Source organism: Ranitomeya variabilis, chromosome 2, assembly GCF_051348905.1.
Source record: "Ranitomeya variabilis isolate aRanVar5 chromosome 2, aRanVar5.hap1, whole genome shotgun sequence".
Taxonomy (NCBI): domain Eukaryota; kingdom Metazoa; phylum Chordata; class Amphibia; order Anura; family Dendrobatidae; genus Ranitomeya; species Ranitomeya variabilis.
The window spans coordinates 1,092,539,412-1,092,559,757 of NC_135233.1; the positions used below are offsets into that span (position 1 = coordinate 1,092,539,412).

A 20,346-nucleotide genomic window follows, 5' to 3' on the forward strand; every position below is an offset into this window, starting at 1 on the left:
CTTGTCACGTGGGTTATGTCTGACAACACCACTCTTGTCACGTTGGTTATGTCTCACAGCACCACTCTTGTCACGTGGGTTATGTCTGATAGCACCACTCTTGTCACGTTGGTTATGCCTGATAGCACTACTCTTGTCACGTGGGTTATGTCTGATAGCACCACTCTTGTCACGTGGGTTATGTCTGACAGCACCACTCTTGTCACGTGGGTTATGTCTGACAGCACCACTCTTGTCACGTTGGTTATGCCTGATAGCACCACTCTTGTCACGTTAGTTATGTCTGATAGCACTACTCTTGTCACGTGGGTTATGTCTGACAGCACCACTCTTGTCACGTTGGTTATGTCTCACAGCACCACTCTTGTCACGTGGGTTATGTCTGATAGCACCACTCTTGTCATGTTGGTTATGCCTGATAGCACCACTCTTGTCACGTTGGTTATGTCTGACAGCACCACTCTTGTCACGTGGGTTATGTCTGATAGCACTACTCTTGTCATGTGGGTTATGTCTGATAGCACCACTCTTGTCACGTGGGTTATGTCTGACAGCACCACTCTTGTCACGTTAGTTATGTCTGATAGCACTACTCTTGTCACGTGGGTTATGTCTGACAGCACCACTCTTGTCACGTTGGTTATGTCTGACAGCACCACTCTTGTCACGTTGGTTATGCCTGATAGCACCACTCTTGTCACGTGGGTTATGTCTGATAGCACCACTCTTGTCACGTGTGTTATGTCTGACAGCACCACTCTTGTCACGTGTGTTATGTCTGACAGCACCACTCTTGTCACGTTGGTTATGTCTGACAGCACCACTCTTGTCACGTGGGTTGTGTCTGACAGCACCACTCTTGTCACGTGGGTTATGTCTGACAGCACCACTCTTGTCACGTGTGTTATGTCTGACAGCACCACTCTTGTCACGTGGGTTATGTCTGACAGCACCACTCTTGTCACGTTGGTTATGTCTGACAGCACTACTCTTGTCACGTGGGTTATGTCTGACAGCACTACTCTTGTCACGTGGGTTATGTCTGACAGCACTACTCTTGTCACGTGGGTTATGTCTGACAGTACCACTCTTGTCACGTGGGTTATGTCTGACAGCACCACTCATCACATGGGTCATTTTTGGTATTATCGCTGAATTCACTAAAATGTGGCTGGTCTGCAATTACCAGACACAACCTGTAGACATGAGTGGTGCTGTTCTGTGAAATAAAATAGCAGCTACTTATTTTCTGCCTGCTGCTAAATCCCGGCTGCTTCTCTTGGGGTGGAGGACGTGACTGAGACATCTGTGAGAGATTTTGACACTGGTGACCTTGCAAGGTCGGAGGAGAAAAACCTTCATACAGTCAATGCCAGGAGCGAAGCACTAATCCGCTGAGTGAGCTCCAGAGATCCAGGCCGCAGGGAAATCCCTGCACGAAAGGGAAAATAGCTAAGTGATCTAATAGGGAAAGAGGATCTAATAGTCATGGTGGCAGCAGCTGCTATAACATTATACTGCATCATATGGTATTACATAACATTACATTATAATATGTGATACAGCTTCATATTACTAGTGTAAGAAATGACTGAGGTTCGTCGTCTCTTTGTGCCGGTTGTTTCGGATGTGATGTACACACAGAGGATCATTCGCAGAAATCCACGACTATTACGTTCCCGTCCTACCAAAATGCTGGGTGCAGGGTGTCTATGTATGTGCCAACAGCCTTAGGATGAAAATATCCTATACCTCTAAATCAAATGTCAACTGTATCTTTGGGATAAGTTTGTCACATAAGGCACCAAGGATTTAATTAGTCCCCTATGGAATGAAATTAGACCCTTCTCCATTGGAATATGTACAGTTGTGGCCAAAAGTATTGACACCCCTGCAATTCTGTCAGATAATACTCAGTTTCTTCCTGAAAATGATTGCAAACACAAATTCTTTGTTATTATTATCTTCATTTAATTTGTCTTAAATGAAAAAACACAAAAAGAATTGTCCTAAAGCCAAATTGGATATAATTCCACACCAAACATAAAAAAGGGGGTGGACAAAAGTATTGGCGCTGTTCGAAAAATCCTGTGATGCTTCTCTAATTAGTGTAATTAACAGCACCTGTAACTTACCTGTGGCACCTAACAGGTGTTGGCAATAACTAAATCACACTTGCAGCCAGTTGACATGGATTAAAGTTGACTCAACCTCTGTCCTGTGTCCTTGTGTGCACCACATTGAGCATGGAGACAAGAAAGAAGACCAAAGAACTGTCTGAGGACTGGAGAAACCAAATTGTGAGGAAGCATGAGCAATCTCAAGGCTACAAGTCCATCTCCAAAGACCTGAATGTTCCTGTGTCTACCGTGCACAGTGTCATCAAGAAGTGTAAAGCCCATGGCTCTGTGGCTAACCTCCCTAGATGTGGACGGAAAAGAAACATTGACAAGAGATTTCAACGCAAGATTGTGCGGATGTTGGATAAAGAACCTCGACTAACATCCAAACAAGTTCAAGCTGCCCTGCAGTCCGAGGGCACAACAGTGTCAACCCGTACTATCCGACAGCGTCTGAATGAAAAGGGACTGTATGGTAGGAGACCCAGGAAGACCCCACTTCTTACCCCGAGACATAAAAAAGCCAGGCTGGAGTTTGCCAAAACTTACCTGAAAAAGCCTAAAACGTTTTGGAAGAATGTTCTCTGGTCAGATGAGACAAAAGTAGAGCTTTTTGGGCAAAGGCATCAACATAGAGTTTACAGGAGAAAAAAAGAGGCATTCAAAGAAAAGAACACGGTCCCTACAGTCAAACATGGCGAAGGTTCCCTGATGTTTTGGGGTTGCTTTGCTGCCTCTAGCACTGGACTGCTTGACCGTGTGCATGGCATTATGAAGTCTGAAGACTACCAACAAATTTTGCAGCATAATGTAGGGCCCAGTGTGAGAAAGCTGGGTCTCCCTCAGAGGTCATGGGTCTTCCAGCAGGACAATGACCCAAAACACACTTCAAAAAGCACTAGAAAATGGTTTGAGAGAAAGCACTGGAGACTTCTAAGGTGGCCAGCAATGAGTCCAGACCTGAATCCCATAGAACACCTGTGGAGAGATCTAAAAATGGCAGTTTGGAGAAGGCACCCTGCAAATATCAGGGACCTGGAGCAGTTTGCCAAAGAATGGTCTAAAATTTCAGCAGAGCATTGTAAGAAACTCATTGATGGTTACCGGGAGCGGTTGGTCGCAGTTATTTTGGCTAAAGGTTGTGCAACCAAGTATTAGGCTGAGGGTGCCAATACTTTTGTCTGGCCCAGTTTTGGAGTTTTGTGTGAAATGATCAATGTTTTGCTTTTTGCTTCATTCTCTTTTGTGGTTTTTCATTTAAGACAAATTAAATGAAGATAATACCAAAGAATTTGTGTTTGCAATCATTTTCAGGAAGAAACTGATTATTATCTGACAGGATTGCAGGGGTGTCAATACTTTTGGCCACAACTGTAAGGCTTTTATACTCTTCATATTGTACAAATGTTTATATTGTTCATTTAACAGGAGGAAAATGAGTAATAAATATACCAAAAACCATAATTTAAATTTAATAAATATTTTTTATTATTAAATACCATGAATTTGTTTTTACAATCAATACATAATTTATGAGTTATTATACCTACATGGGTCCGCATTAAATGCCTGGTACCGTATAGAATAAAATTTTTATATTGTATTGTTCTGTAATTGTATATATTGTGACCTTTACAGGATGGTCTGGTCAAAGCAAACATGGAAAAGTTGACCTTCTATGCACTTTCAGCCCCAGAGAAATTGGACCGTATCGGTGCCTACCTCTCGGAACGACTGAGTCGAGATGTGTCCAGGCACCGCTATGGGTACGACGACCATCCTTGACATTTTCCACTATAATTAAGAACCGCATATTGACTGCAGGTGTATGTTTCGAAACCATGTGGGGGCCACATTACCCAAGAGTGTATGTAACTTAGAGGAAGCCCATGTGGACGTTATAGGGGAGGGGGCACAGCTCAGTCATGATTTTCACTTCAAAAGAAGTGACTGTTAATGATGGGTGAGAGGCAGAGTCTAGCTTGCAGGAATGTGATATTTCGATTTAATCTTTCTCAAGAGATTATTCTGCAGAATGTCAGCGCACAGAAAATGGCGCACTAATAATGTGTAATAACAGGTAAAAGCTTTCTAGTCCCACTACCTTCAGGAGGAGGAGGAGATGTACCTGTTATTCTCTATGGTTTAAAAGGGAATCATCCACAGCAAATATTATATACGTAACATGTACTACATAAGCTGTACTCAGAGATGTCAATGTGTTATCTGCGGTGTTATATAGGACAGTTACCCCTGGCTGCACTGCTCTCTTTAGGAGGTGGAAACACTAGCCGGGACAAATGGCTGCACTGTTATCTGAGAGGCAGAAACACTAACAGTGACCCCTGGTGGCACTGTTATCTTTGGTAGGTAGAAACACTAACAGTGACCCCTGTCTCCACTGTTATCTATGGTAGGTAGAAACACTAACAGTGACCCCTGGCGGCACTGTTATCTATGGTAGGTAGAAACACTAAGTGACCCCTGTCTGCTGTTATCTATGGGAGGTAGAAACACTAACAGTGACCCCTGTCTGCTGTTATCTATGGGAGGTAGAAACACTAACAGTGATCCCTGGCTGTACTTATCTATGAGAGACAGAAACACTAACAGTGAATGCTGGTGGCACTGTTATCTATGGGAGGCAGAAACAATAATAGTGACCCCTGGCTTTACTGGTATGTATGGGAGTTAGAATCACTAACAATGATCCGTGATTGCACTGTTATCTATGGGAGGCAGAAACACTAACAGTGACCCCTGTCTGCACTGTTATCTATGGGAGACAGAAACACTAACAGTGACCCCTGTCTGCACTGTTACCTGTAGGAGGCAGAAACACTAACCGTGACCCCTGTCTGCACTGTTATCTATGGGAGGCAGAAACACTAACAGTGACCCCTGTCTGCACTGTTATCTATGGGAGGCAGAAACACTAACAGTGATCCCTTTCTGCACTGTTATCTATGGATCCCTTTCTGCACTGTTATCTATGGGAGGCAGAAACACTAACAGTGACCCCTGTCTGCACTGTTATCTATGGCAGGATTCTCTCTCTTTGTGAAGACCCAAGTAACAGGGAAGCCTGGAGGCAGCCCTGCGTGTGGTTGATGTCCAGTTTTTGGAAGCCCAACATATCCCGTTACGGGAGTCCTTATGAATGTCACCTCCCAACAGTTAACCCTTCTCCCGCCTCCCATCCTTTCCCCTTAGTCTCCATTTCGGCACCTCGGCCTCTTGCCCAGCTCATACTCAGTATTATGCCCCTATGTAGCCAGGGTGATGATCTCCAGGAAGGTCGCTGAGATTTTGGGGCGCGCATCTCTATTTCCTCCCCCTCCTGAATCCTGTGTCTTCACAGTCCTACATCCCTAGATTTAATGCTTCCTACTTAATAAATGGCCTCCCATCAGCTGCCGTCCTAATGCCCTCAGATTGTGGATTAGTGCAGGAATCCTGGGCTCGGCGGCACATCTGTTCCGCAGCTCGTCCACCCCAGCCTGCCCTCCGCTGCTGCAGATGCTCTCTGCATTTTTGGGAAGAGAAGTCAGCGGCATTCGAGGTGTCCTGTCCGAGCCCTGCGCCCCGATCTGCCACAGTCCGGGAAGATGAGTTGCTGGTGCAGGTACTTGTTCACACACTACACCGTCCGTCATCGTCTTGTAGGTCATTGGCAAATATCCTGCATGGCAGACAGTGGGGGGAATGGCCGAAAGTGCAGGGGAGGAGGAATGGGGACCGGGACAGAGGACTATACTGCTGTGTGTGTGTGGGGGGTCACCGAGCAGCGGAGATTGTATGTGCACCATATCACCTGCAGTCCTATGTAACATCACAGATAACACAGTGATCACTCTCTGAGTTGCAACACTTCATACTCTAGTCACAGACTAGACTGCAGAATAGTGAGTGCAGCTCTGGAGTATAATACAGGATGTAACTCAGGATCAGTAATGTAATGTATGTACACAGTGACTGCACCAGCAGAATAGTGAGTGCAGCTCTGGAGTATAATACAGGATGTAACTCAGGATCAGTAATGTAATGTATGTACACAGTGACTGCACCAGCAGAATAGTGAGTGCAGCTCTGGAGTATAATACAGGATGTAACTCAGGATCAGTAATGTAATGTATGTACACAGTGACTGCACCAGAATAGTGAGTGCAGCTCTGGGGTATAATACAGGATGTGACTCAGGATCAGTAATGTAATATATGTACACAGTGACTGCACCAGCAGAATAGTGAGTGCAGCTCTGGAGTATAATACAGATGTAACTCAGTATCAGTAATGTAATGTATGTACACAGTGACTGCACCAGCAGAATAGTGAGTGCAGCTCTGGGGTATAATACAGGATGTAACTCAGGATCAGTAATGTAATGTATGTACACAGTGACTGCACCAGCAGAATAGTGAGTGAAGCTCTGGGGTATAATACAGGATGTAACTCAGGATCAGTAATGTAATGTATGTACACAGTGACTGCACCAGCAGAATAGTGAGTGAAGCTCTGTGGTATAATACAGGATGTAACTCAGGATCAGTAATGTAATGTATGTACACAGTGACTGCACCAGCAGAATAGTGAGTGCAGCTCTGGAGTATAATACAGGATGTAACTCAGGATCAGTAATATAATGTATGTACACAGTGACTGCACCAGCAGAATAGTGAGTGCAGCTCTGGGGTATAATACAGGATGTAGCTCAGGATCAGTAATGTATGTACACAGTGACTGCACCAGCAGAATAGTGAGTGCAGCTCTGGGGTATAATACAGGATGTAACTCAGGATCAGTAATGTAATGTATGTACACAGTGACTGCACCAGCAGAATAGTGAGTGCAGCTCTGGAGTATAATACAGATGTAACTCAGTATCAGTAATGTAATGTATGTACACAGTGACTGTACCAGCAGAATAGTGAGTGCAGCTCTGGGGTATAATACAGGATGTAACTCAGGATCAGTAATGTAATGTGTGTACACAGTGACTGCACCAGCAGAATAGTGAGTGCAGCTCTGGAGAATAATACAGGGGGTAACTGAGGATCAGTAATGTAATGTATGTACACAGTGACTGCACCAGCAGAATAGTGAGTGCAGCTCTGGGTATAATACAGGATGTAACTCAGGATCAGTAATGTAATGTATGTACACAGTGACTGCACCAGCAGAATAGTGAGTGCAGCTCTGGGGTATAATACAGGATGTAACTCAGGATCAGTAATGTAATGTATGTACACAGTGACTGCACCAGCAGAATAGTGAGTGCAGCTCTGGGTATAATACGGGATGTAACTCAGGATCAGTAATGTAATGTATGTCCACAGTGACTGCACCAACAGAATAGTGAGTGCAGCTCTGGGATATAATACAGGATGTAACTCAGGATCAGTAATGTAATGTATGTACACAGTGACTGCACCAGCAGAATAGTGAGTGCAGCTCTGGGTATAATACGGGATGTAACTCAGGATCAGTAATGTAATGTATGTCCACAGTGACTGCACCAGCAGAATAGTGAGTGCAGCTCTGGGGTATAATACAGGATGTAACTCAGGATCAGTAGTGTAATGTATGTGCACAGTGACTGCACCAGCGGAATAGTGAGTGCAGCTCTGGGGTATAATACAGGATGTAACTCAGGATCAGTAATGTAATGTATGTACACAGTGACTGCACCAGCAGAATAGTGAGTGCAGCTCTGGAGTATAATACAGGATGTAACTCAGGATCAGTAATGTAATGTATGTCCACAGTGACTGCACCAGCAGAATAGTGAGTGCAGCTCTGGGGTATAATACAGGATGTAACTCAGGATCAGTAATTTAATGTATGTACACAGTGACTGCACCAGCAGAATAGTGAGCGCAGCTCTGGAGTATAATACAGGATGTAACTCAGGATCACTATTTTGCCTCTTCTCATCTTCCACTTTTCCTCTGTTAGTTATGTCTGCATCGCCATGGAGGCTCTTGACCAGCTCTTGATGGCCTGTCATTGCCAAAGTATTAACCTGTTTGTGGAGAGTTTTCTGAAGATGGTAGCCAAACTCCTCGAATCAGAGAAGCCAAATCTCCAGATCCTGGGGACTAATTCTGTGAGTATGTGGCCTTGTGCTGTATGTGTGACCACCCACCGGTGGATCCGGGGAAGAAGAGCGGCCACTAGACATTCGCAACATCTGATTTTAAGTGAAGATTTTGCAGCTCCAACAGTTATTGTATCCTGTCAACATTACAGTCTGCGGCCTCAATAGGTGGAGGGGTCAGATGTCCCAATATACCAGATACTGACATATCTAACGGACGATACACTGATCACTATGTAGTATATATACAGGGGCTTCTCACTAAATTAGAAAATCATAAAAAAGTTAATTTATTTAACTTCTTCAATACAAAAATGAACCTCCTATAAATTAGAATAATTAACAATAAACACCTGCAAAGGCTTCCTGAGCGTTTATAAAGGTCCATTAGTCTGCTCCAGTAGCTCCACAATCATGGGGAAGACTGCTGACCTGACAGATGTCCAGGAGGCGTCACTGACTCACTCCACAAGGAGGGGAAGCCACAAAAGGTCATTGGTAAAGAAGCCGGCTGTTCACACAGTGCTGTATCCAAGCATATTAATGGAAAGTGGAGTGGAAGGAAAAAGTGTGGTGGAAAAAGGTGCACAAGCAACCGGGATAACCGCAGCCTGGAAAGGATTGTTAAGAAAAGGCCGTTCAGTAATGTGGGGGAGATTCACAAGGAGTGGACTGCTGCTGGAGTCATTGCTTCACCACACACAGACGTGTCCAGGACATGAGCTACAAGTGTCACATTCCTTGTGTCAGCCGCTCATGACCAATAGACAATGCCAGAAGCGTCTTACCTGGGCCAAGGAGAAGAAGAACCGGACTGTTGTCAGTGGTCCAAGGTGTTGTGTTCAGAGGAAAATAAATTTTGCATTTCATTTGGAAATCAAAGTCCCAGAGTCTGGAGGAAGAGTGGAGAGGCCACAATCCAAGCTGCTGGAGGTCTGGTGTGAAGTCTCCACAATCAGTGATGGTTTGGGGAGCCATGTCATCTGCTGGTGTTGGTCCACTGTGTTTTATCAAGACCAAAGTCAGCGCAGCCGTCTACCAGGACATTATAGAGCACTTCATGCTTCCCTCTGCCGACAAGCTTTATGGAGATGAAATGTCATTCTCCAGCAGGACTTGGCCCCTGTCCACACTGCCAAAAGTACCAATACCTGGTGTAAAAACAACAGTATCACTGGGCTTGATTGGCAGCAAACTCGCCTGACCTTAACCCCAAGGAGAATCTATGGAGCATTGTCAAGAGGAAGATGAGACACCAGACCCAACAATGCAGACGAGCTAAAGGCTGCTATCAAAGCAACCTGGGCTTCCATAACCCCTCAGCAGCGCCACAGGCTGATCGCCTCCGTGCCACGCCGCATTGATGCAGTAAAGGTACCTTCACACTGAACAACTTAACAACGATAACGATAGCGATCCGTGACGTTGCAGCGTCCTGGATAGCGATATCGTTGTGTTTGACACGCAGCAGCGATCAGGATCCTGCTGTGATATCGCTGGTCGGAGCTAGAAGTCCAGAACTTTATTTGGTCGTCAGATCGGTGTGTATCGTCGTGTTTGACAGCAAAAGCAATGATGCCAGCGATGTTTTACAATGGTAACCAGGGTAAATATCGGGTTACTAAGCGCAGGGCCGCGCTTAGTAACCCGATATTTACCCTGGTTACCATTGTAAAAGTAAAAAAAAAAACAGTACATACTCACCCTCTGATGTCTGTCACGTCCCCCGGCGTCCGCGCTGCTGCTCAGAGCTTCCTGCACTGAATGTGTCAGTGCCGGCCGGAAAGCAAAGCACAGCGGGGACGTCACCGCTGTGCTTAGGGCCGGCGCTTACACAGTGCAGGGAAGCGGACCCCGGGGGACGCGACACGCACCGGAATGTAAGTATGTAGTGTTTGGTTTTTTTTACATTTACACTGGTAACCAGGGTAAACATCGGGTTACTAATCGCGGCCCTCCGCTTAGTAACCCGATGTTTACCCTGGTTACCCGGGGACTTCGGCATCGTTGGTCGCTGGAGAGCTGTCTGTGTGACAGCTCTCCAGCGACCACACAACGACGAAACAGCGACACTGCAGCGATCGGCATCGTTGTCTATATCGCTGCAGCGTCGCTTAATGTGACGGTACCTTAATTGATGCAAAAGGAGCCCTGACCAAGTATTGAGGGCATTTACTGAACATACATTTTCTATAGGACAACATTTCAGATTTTAAAATCATTTTTCAAGCTGGTGGTATAAAGCATTCTAATTTACTGAGATAATGACTTTTGGGTTTTCATTGGCTGTAAGCAATAATCATCAACATTAACAGAAATAAACACATGAGATAGATCACTCAGTGTGTAATGACTCTACATAATATAGGAGTGTCACTTTTTGTATTGAAGAAGTTAAATAAATTAACTTCTTGATGATATTCTAATTTTGTGAGAAGCAGTTGTAGATACAAAGCTCAGCGGACAGTATCACACATGATGGGATTAGATACCCTCTCAACTTGTCTGCAGTATGCAAGGATATTCTAAAATTAAAGGCTCTTCCATTTTTTCTGTACCTCCTTCCTATATGCCCCTCCTCTTTATATCCTCTTTCTATATCTCTCCCCTTTCTGTGCTCCTCTCTATGCTCATCCCCTTTGTGTGCTCCACCTCTATGCCCCTCCACTTCTGTCTCTGACCCTCCCCTTTATGTGCTCCTTCTCTATGTCCCTCCCCTTTGTGTTCCTCCCCTCTCTATGCCCATCCTCTTTAAATACCCTCCTCTATTCTCTTTCCTTTTATGTTTCCCTCCTCTCCTTATGCCCCTCCTCTTTATCTGCTCCTCCTCTATGCCCCTCCCCTTTGTGTGCCCCTCCTCCTTTTATGCCCCACCCCTTTATGTGCTCCTCTCTATGCCCGTCTACTTTTAAAGGCCCTGCTCCTCCCCTTTATGTGCTCCTCCTCTATGCCCCACCCCTTTAGGTGCTCCTCAACTGTCTATGCCCCTACCCTTTACATGCTCCTCTATGCCCCACCCCTTTGGGTGCTCTTCCTCTCTCTATGCCCTCCCTTTTATGTGCTCCTCCTTTCTATATGCCCATCCCCTTTAAAGGCTCTGCTCCTCCCCTTTATATGCTCCTCTTTCTATATCTCTCGCCTTTATGTGCTCCTCCTCTTTATGCCCCTCCCCTTTGTGCTCTTCCTCTATACCCCTCCCCTTCTATGACCCTCCCCTTTATGTGCTCCTTTTCTATGCCCCTCCTCTTCTCTCTATGCCCCTCCCCTTTACGCTCCCCTATGCTCCTCCCTTTTATGTTCCCCTCCTCTCCTTATACCCCTCCTCTTTCTGTGCTCCTCCTCTATGCCCCTCCCCTTTATGTGCCCCTCCTCCTCTCGTTATGCCCCTCCCCTTTACATGCTCCTCCCCTCAGTCTGTGTTTGGATGTTTTTGGAGCATCTCCCGTTTCTCTGTGGCGCATCCGTCTCTCCTGGTCCTCTCTCGTCTCCTCATCGTCATCTCCATGTTCTGCCTTCCTGCGGAGCCTGTGCTCATACACAGCAGCCAGTGTGAGGAGCCGGACCTGCAGTGTAAAGTATGAGGGAGGGACGGAGTCACCGGCAGTGGATGGCGGGGATAAAGCACTTCTTGTACCAGGCTGTTATTTCTCCGGCCCTTTGCTCCATTTCTCCGCACATTAGAGACTGAATTGATCCAGAAATTAATAACTGTTGTTGTTTTCTATATGTAAAGTGCTCCCCGCGGCCGCTGTGCGTCTGTGACTGTGGAGTTGTTGTTTTATCTCTCAGTTTGTGAAGTTTGCCAACATTGAGGAGGACACGCCGTCCTACCACCGCAGCTACGACTTCTTTGTGTCCCGCTTCAGCGAGATGTGCCACTCCAGCTACGAAGACCTGGAGATCCGGAGCAAGTAAGTGGCGGGCGGCCGCATCCGACGCCGGCGGTGTGACGGCGTCCAGTGTGCGTGCCCAGGGTCACAGGGTGGGATGTCTCTTGTCTTGGTGTTCCGGAGGTCCATCCGTTCGTCTCTGAGGATGGAGGCCCAGACACTGAACGTCTGAGCCTCAGGCCGTGGGGCAGCACACTGAGCCACACATCAGTCCGTGAGACCCCGAGCGGCCCCCCGTCCATGTGCTGTGTGGATGGAAGGCGGCTGGTAAACGCCCCAGGGATCCGGAGGAAACTCAGAAGACAGCAGCAGTGATTGTCCGCACATTCCAGACGGGTTTTATCCGTTTTTAACTGACACATTGTTGCGAATTCAATGGATAGAACAGTTCAGACAGTTACATGTTCTAGTGAGAAAGATATTGGAGGAGAAAACTGGCAGCAAGAAGGATAGAACGTGGCTGACTCCTGAGACGTAAAACTGAGGCGTGAACGCAGCCGAAGGCTCAGACATACAGAGGTTGGGTGGCAAAATGTCCCATATTCATGGGCGAATAAACTGCTGCGATTTCATTCCTCAGAAAGCGGCGGATTCTATCTATCTATCTATCTATCTATCTGTCTGTCTGTCTGTCTGTCGGTCTGTCTATCTATCTATCTATCTATCTATCTATCTATCTATCTATTTATCTATCTATCTGTCTGTCCATCTATTATCTATTCTATCTTTCATGTGGGCCCAATAAATCCACTTATATTTTTTGCTAAAACCTGGGGTGCTGCCTTCCATTTTTTTTTGGTCCCCGTATATTTGGCAAGTATATGGATTAGTTCCTTGGAGGCCTATACACCCATTTAATTGTATGTGCTGTTCCATTTTTTTTTCTATCTAGCTATCATCTATCCATTATCTATTATCTATCATCTATCTATTATCTATTGTAAAGCTGCAGTAGCATCGTACGCAGTGAAGAAGCAGTGACCCACAAATTCAAACACAAAAGTCTCTTTTATTGTGTTTCTTCACAGCATTAAAGTCCAATTCACATAAATGCATATAACTTCAGTGGATATTATCAGTGATCAGTTTACACCAGTTCAAAGCAATACATATCACATGGCTTTAGATTTGCGGTCCCTAAACAGGCCAGACTTCCCTTGTCCAGTTTCCCTGGGCGACCGCACGCCATCTCACAGTCTCTATACGTCTCCATACATGCAGCCTCATATGTTGCAGACACTACACATGCCAACCCTCCTCTGACTAGTTCTCATGGATGTTCTGCATCGCTGTATCACAGTCTCCTTACAGACTCTTTACTCACACAGTCGTACACAGTTCAGGATATCCTCCGGATAGCAGCCGGGCACCATATCCACCTGTTTGCAATCGTTGCACATGCTAGTCCTCTTTCGGGCACAGGACATCCACCTCCGGGCACAGGACTGTCCACATCCGACTCCTTCGGGCACAGGACATCCACCTCCGGGCACAGGACTGTCCACATCCGAGACCAGTACCATGGATGACTTGCATCTCTGTGTACGCTGTGGGTGCCAGGCTATTCAGCTGCCCTGGGTGCTGGCTCTGCTGGCCTCCATGCACTCTGCAGACGAGCACACACCAGACTGACACTGACGTGCACCTCGCACACCTGACCCGACACGGCCTGACACGGCCTGACACACCCATACCCCTTACTGCAGGGTTTTTAAACACACACAAACCTGTGACCTTCAGCCACATGGAAAACCCGGAACGGAAATCCGTGACTCTCATGCACACCTATGGACTTCATCCGTCTGCATGCACATTCTGGGGAGAACAAACAGCGCCCCCTAGCTGTATCAGAGGCCACAGCCTCACACTATCTATTATCTATCTATTATCTATCATCTATCTATTATCTATCTATTGTCTATCTATTATCTATCTATCTGTCCATTATCTATATATCTATTATCTCTCTATTAATTATCTATCTATTAATTATCTATCTATCTACAGTATCTATCTATTATCTATCCTTCTCTTTTCCTTGTGACCCGATTTTCGATGTTGGATGTATTATTTAATATCTGATATATTCTTCTTATTTCAAGCATCCGAATGGCAGGAATTAAAGGTCTTCAGGGAGTTGTCAGGAAAACAGTTAACGATGAACTTCAGGCCAATATCTGGGAGCCTCAACACATGGACAAGATTGTTCCTTCCTTACTGTATAACCTCCAGCATGCGGAAGACATAGAGAGGTAATGCAAGACACCAGCCGGGGACGTAGAGTAGCCATCACTGCCGCACCGTAACACACAAGCCTGATACGTACCCCACGTTCTTCAGAGAGAATATCCATATGATGAAGCGAGCAGGTTACAAGCCAAGATCCTCCGTCTACCTGTAATTGCCTTTTATATAGTCTATACCTTTATCATGATGGCTTTATGGAGCTCCTTCCTGGCATTGACCTCTAGGCTTGATCAGATCACAGTTTTTGCCATCTTTAATGATATCGTACCTATTATTTTCTGATTTTTTATAACCTACACCCATGTTCCCCTTTTGCTGCGCTTGTCTTGTGATGATTATGGGTTACATCGTGTCTTTTCCCCATTTACATCCACATCTGTTTTCACAATTTTGGTGGCCACTGCTTGGAATCAGGAAGAGTCACATCAATATTGGCATATCTCAGAAAATACATTGCACATTACTCCTCATTGTGGAAGATGGTGTTATTTTATATATGTATCTACTTTGTGCAGAACCTGAACCAGCAGGCATCTGTAGGCCAAATGAAGCCAGCAGGTCTGACAATGAAACACCGTACGTTATGTCTTTTTGTAGACATTGAGCCAGCATAGGACTAAAATAAGAAGTAAAATGCCGCAGGTCCCATAATGAAACCTATCAGAGAATAGTCTGTGCAGACACTGAATCAGCAGACTGCTATAGGGCAATGAAACGGCCATTTACACAACAAAGTAGATTACAGTTGGTTTTGCATAGGCGCTGAACCAAAAAGGGATTCCTATGCTAAAAATGCAGGGTATGCTTTGTGCAGACACTGAACCAGCAGGCTACTGAGGGCATATGAAGTCCTGCAGTAACCACAGTAAAAAGCATTACATTATACTATGTGCAGACACTGAACCAGCAGATAAGGGGCTAAGTGATGGGAAATCTGTGCATTACAGATGTATACATGGTCATGTACATGAGCGTGCTTTGTGCAGACACTGAAGCAGCAGGACACTAATAGGTGTTAAATCTGTGCATTAGGGTACTTGTCACACAGTGCCATTTTCATCGCTACGACGGCACGATTCGTGACGTTCTAGCGATATCGTTACGATATCGCTGTGTCTGACACGCTACTGCGATCAGACATCACGCTGAGAATCGTACGTCGTAGCAGATCGTTTGGAACTTTCTTTCGTCGCTTGATCACCCGCTGACATCGCTGGATCGTTGTGTGTGACAGCGATCCAGCGATGTGTTCGCTTGTAACCAGGGTAAACATCGGGTAACTAAGCGCAGGGCCGCGCTTAGTAACCCGATGTTTACCCTGGTTACCAGCGTAAACGTTAAAAAAACAAACAATACATACTCACATTCCGGTGTCTGTCCTCCGGCGTCTCAGCTTCTCTGCACTGTGTGAGCGCCTGCCGGCCGGAAAGCGAGCACAGCGGTGACGCGGTGACGTCACCGCTCTGCTTTCCGGCTATGGTGTTTACCCTGGTTACCCGGGGACTTCGGCATCGCTCCAGCGCCGTGATTGCAAAGTGTGACCGCAGTCTACGACGCTGGAGCGATAATCATACGACGCTGCGACGTCACTGATCGTGCCGTCGTAGCGACGAAAATTGCACTGTGTGACAGTACCCTTACAGATGTATACATGGTCATGTACATGAGCTTGCTTTGTGCAGACACTGAACCAGCAGGACACTAATAGGAGGTGTTAAATCTGTGCATTACAGATGTATAAATGGTCACATACATGAGCGTGCTTTGTGCAGACACTGACCCAGCAGGAGAATAATAAGGGAGCGTGCGCAGCTCTGGATGTGACTGGAGCATAAGACCAGATGTAACTCATGATCAGGACAAGATGGGTAAAGCAGAATACTTGTAAATGACCCGGAGCGGATCGTGGAGGCCGTCAGTACTAATACTCTCTGCTGTTTTGTTTTGACCTGACCCTGGTCTCAGCTGCTCAGGTACTAACCAGCCCGTATGTTCTGCCTTCAGCTATTCCTCATCACTCTTTGCTCTCATTCTTGTCTTTTTTGCTTCTGCTTGTTCGGCCGCTCTTCTTCTTCTGTACATGTTTATTTCTTGCATCCATAGCCCTTCTATGTATATGAACCTGTGTGCCTTACCCGTCTCATCCTTCACCATTGTCCTGGGTGAAGCTAAGACCTGGCAGCCACAGAGTACTGGAGGGATTATCCTGAAAGGAAAAGGGGCTGTCCAAGGTGGAAAAGCCTTGAGGTACGTCCTCAGGACGGTCTTGTGTACGTCTCCATTGTGGGGGTCATCGTTGATGTGTTCCTTGTAATTTCTCTTGGTACATTTGGCTTTGGATTCTGCTGTAGACTCATTCTTGGTCTTGTTTCTTCACACACTCGTAAGCTGACCATACGCTGAAGATAGAAGTCATCCATCAAAGCGAATCAGACCTTATTTTGTCAATTTTTGCTTTGAGGTCTTATGCAAAAGTTGCTGGACTCACAAATGTTGCCCTCCTTGCACTTGTCTGGTCATAAATCTACGTGAGGAGATGCACAGGAATTAAGGCTATTGCCTAGTGTCATCCGTTAAACGCCACAATCATGGCCAACCTCAGCAGCCACATTGAGAGGATATAGGGATGTCATCTTGTTCACGGAGTTTGACCTATTGCCTATTCCCGCTGATATCAAGGCAGGTCGAAAGTGAATTTGTCATGCTCTGGGCCTCAAGAACGAGGGGATAGGTGGCACATGACAATATAACCAAAGGTCTACCCCAAGCACCATGCAAAGAGGCCACATGAGGTAAGAGGTCTGCTCCATGGACCATGCCCAAAGGCCAAATGAGATAAGGGGTCTGCTCTATTCACTGTATGAAGAGAAGACATGACGAAGAGGTCTGCTTCATGGACCATGCAAAGAGACCATATTAAGACAAGGACTTCCCCAAGCACCATGCAAAGAGGCCACATGCAGAGGTCTGCTCCATGGGCCATGCAAAGAAGCTACATGAGGTAAGACGTCTGCTCCATGGATCATGTCAGTAGGCCAAATGAAATAAGAGGTCTGCTCTATTCATTGTATGAAGAGAGGACATGACAAAGAGGTCTACTGAATGGACCATGCAAACAGATCATATGACGAAGAGGTCTGGTCCTTGGACTATGATAAGAAACCACATGAAGACAAGAACTGCTCCAAATACCATACAAAGAGGCCACATGAAGAAGTCTGCTTCATGGATTATGTAAAGAGGCTACATGAAGAAGTCTGCTCCTTGAACAATGCAAAGAGGCAAAAAGAAGACAAGGTCTGCTTCATAGACCATGCAAAGAGACCACATGAAGAAGAGGTCTGCACTAGGGACTATGCAAAGAGACCACATGAAGAAGAAGTCTGCTCCATAGACCAGGCAAAAGAGACCATATTAAGAAGAAGTCTGCTTGATGAACCATGCAAAGAGACCACATGAAGAAGTAGTCTGCTCCATGGACATGGCAAAGAGACCACATGATGAACAGATCTACTCAATGGACGATGCAAAAAGACCACATTAAGAAGAAGTCTGCTCCATGGACCTGGCAAAGAGAATACATGAAGAACCACATGAGAAAGAGGTTGATTACAAGCACCATATAGAGAGGCCACATGAAGAAGTGATCTGCTCCAAGCACCATACAAAAAGACCAAAAAGAAGAAGAGGTCTGCTCCAAGCACTGTGCGGATCAGGAACACAAAGAAGAGGTCTGTTCCAAGCACTGTGCGGATCAGGAACACATAGAAGAGGTCTGCTCCACTCGCTGTGCTATGAGGAACACAAAGAAGAGGTCTGTTCCAAGCACTGCGTGGATGAGGAACACAAAGAAGAGGTCTGCTCCAAGCACTGTGTGGATGAGGAACACAAAGAAGAGGTCTGTTCCAAGCACTGCGTGGATGAGGAACACAAAGCAGAGGTCTGCTCCAAGCACTGTGCGGATGAGGAACACAAAGAAGAGGTCTGCTCCAAGCACTGTGCGGATGAGGAACACAAAGAAGAGGTCTGCTCCAAGCACTGCGTGGATGAGGAACACAAAGCAGAGGTCTGCTCCAAGCACTGTGCGGATGAGGAACACAAAGAAGAGGTCTGTTCCAAGCACTGCGTGGATGAGGAACACAAAGAAGTAGTCTGCTCCAAACACTGTGTGGATGAGGAACACAAAGAAGAGGTCTGCTCCAAGCACTGCGTGGATGAGGAACACAAAGAAGAGGTCTGCTCCAAGCACTCTGTGGATGAGGAACACACAGAAGAGGTCTGCTCCAAGCACTGTGCGGATGAGGAACACAAAGAAGAGGTCTGCTCCAAGAACTATGCCCACATGAAGAGGAGGCCATCCCTATATCCTGAAGTAATGACTACCTTGATAGGCATGAAGGATCTCTGCTAAGACTAGGACATAGTACTGGGATTATTTTGGGGGTCGCTGTCCATAAAAGGATCTATCTTGTGACCGGTCGTCCTTACAATCTGAATTCTTCCTATGTGTACGGTCAGCTTACGATTGATCACCTTCCGCTTTGGATGATTGTTTGGTCCTCCTTTTTCCTTCCTTACTACCTGCCGTCTTATTTACTTAATCTCCTTCCTTTCTGACATATTATTGCCTAAAAATTCCCCTCAAATTTCCCTTTTCCTGTTTCATTTCCCTTTTCTTTGTATTTCTAGAACCTTAAGTAACTTTCAGAAGTCCTTGAGTCCTCCTCATCCGTCAAGTTCTCAAAATTGTGGGTAGCCACTTCTTGCTTTGCGAGACAAGAAAGCGAAAGTGGCGGCAATAGTGGTGGTCGGCTTAGAATTTTGATGTGCTTTACAGATGAGAATGAGGAGATTTTACCCACCCGAGTGTTCAGTCTTGCCTGGAATCCCCCCGACTGGGGGTCCGCACCCGCTGTGCATCCTAGGAGGTGCTTACCCCATTGCAGCTGTCCTCCTTTCCTGCATCAAAAGCATGGAAACAAAGTTGCGAACATCATCTTGCTCCATGTTTTAGCCTAATTACCGGCTCTGTAGGTGACGGTAATGTCTCCTGGACCCCCGCAGAGCCAGTAATTGGCCGCATGAAAAATTAAAGAGCAATTCTGCCATCAAGTGAAGTTCAAAGTGCATGATCTGCGCTATGAGACGGAGGGGCCGAGATCAAAAATGGGGGGAGATAAAGAAAGGCAAATGAATGGTCCTTAATGTCACAGTACCCCAGAAGAAGCGTGTATAGGATTTCGTCTCCTGGCCCTAGGGCTATGTATTGTAAGGGATTGCAGAAGGTCCCACTGATTTTCGGGGGTCCCACCAATCACTGAAGGTGTTATCAAGGAGGGGAGTGCTCCTGTTTATTAGGAAGGGGTTCTTATTTTAGGGACAACACGTTTTTATCTCTATATTCCGTAATTATGGAGACGGCTGTTCCCCTTTAAATGAGCAAGATCTGACTAAGACGTAAAAGTGGACCTTGACCAAAGCCTCTCTCCCTCATGCTACAGTCATGCGCTTGTGGAATTGCCCTTTAAGTCCATATGTGCATTTATGCCAACATGCTGCATGGTGCCAACCATTGAAAAGAAAAAAAATATATATATATGTGTATATAAACCAATGCTGGATTATTGGGAGTTCCCAGCGACGCCTAGTGGTGATAATTTTTCTTTCGATATTTTCAGCCGATCGCCATCTCCGCTGCAGAACGCGGATAAAGAGAAGGACGTCCCGGCAGAGCTGGCCGAGCGCTGTCTTCGGGAGCTGCTGGGTCGAGCCGCCTATGGGAACATCAAGAATGCCATTAAACCCGTACTCATGTGAGAATGCCGCCACCTAGTCATCATCCGCAGATACATCCCAAGGCTTCTATTTCCTTTTTTTTTGAGGTCCATTGCCCTTACATATGAGCAAATCTAAAAGGTTTATTTTGCCATTTTTAAAAAATCGCCGGCTATCGAGATGCCAAATTGTATCATTATCATCATATGTATCGGGG

At 46.0% G+C, this 20,346-nt stretch overlaps 1 protein-coding gene across 6 annotated transcripts in view; it reads left to right on the forward strand.

Moving 5' to 3' along the window:
* Positions 1 to 20,346, forward strand: part of EFR3B (EFR3 homolog B) — a 109,409-nt gene that overhangs the window by 57,182 nt on the left and 31,881 nt on the right. For 3 of the 6 annotated variants that reach the window (XM_077291768.1, XM_077291769.1, XM_077291766.1), the window contains exons 3-8: positions 3,759 to 3,886; positions 8,076 to 8,226; positions 12,007 to 12,128; positions 14,210 to 14,359; positions 16,458 to 16,601; positions 20,033 to 20,167. In XM_077291768.1, the coding sequence (XP_077147883.1) occupies positions 3,759 to 3,886; positions 8,076 to 8,226; positions 12,007 to 12,128; positions 14,210 to 14,359; positions 16,458 to 16,601; positions 20,033 to 20,167 (830 nt within the window). Of the gene's footprint in view, positions 1 to 3,758; positions 3,887 to 5,623; positions 5,746 to 8,075; positions 8,227 to 12,006; positions 12,129 to 14,209; positions 14,360 to 16,457; positions 16,602 to 20,032; positions 20,168 to 20,346 lie in introns of those variants that run through there. The other 3 variants (XM_077291771.1, XM_077291770.1, XM_077291772.1) reach the window with 2 other exon arrangements.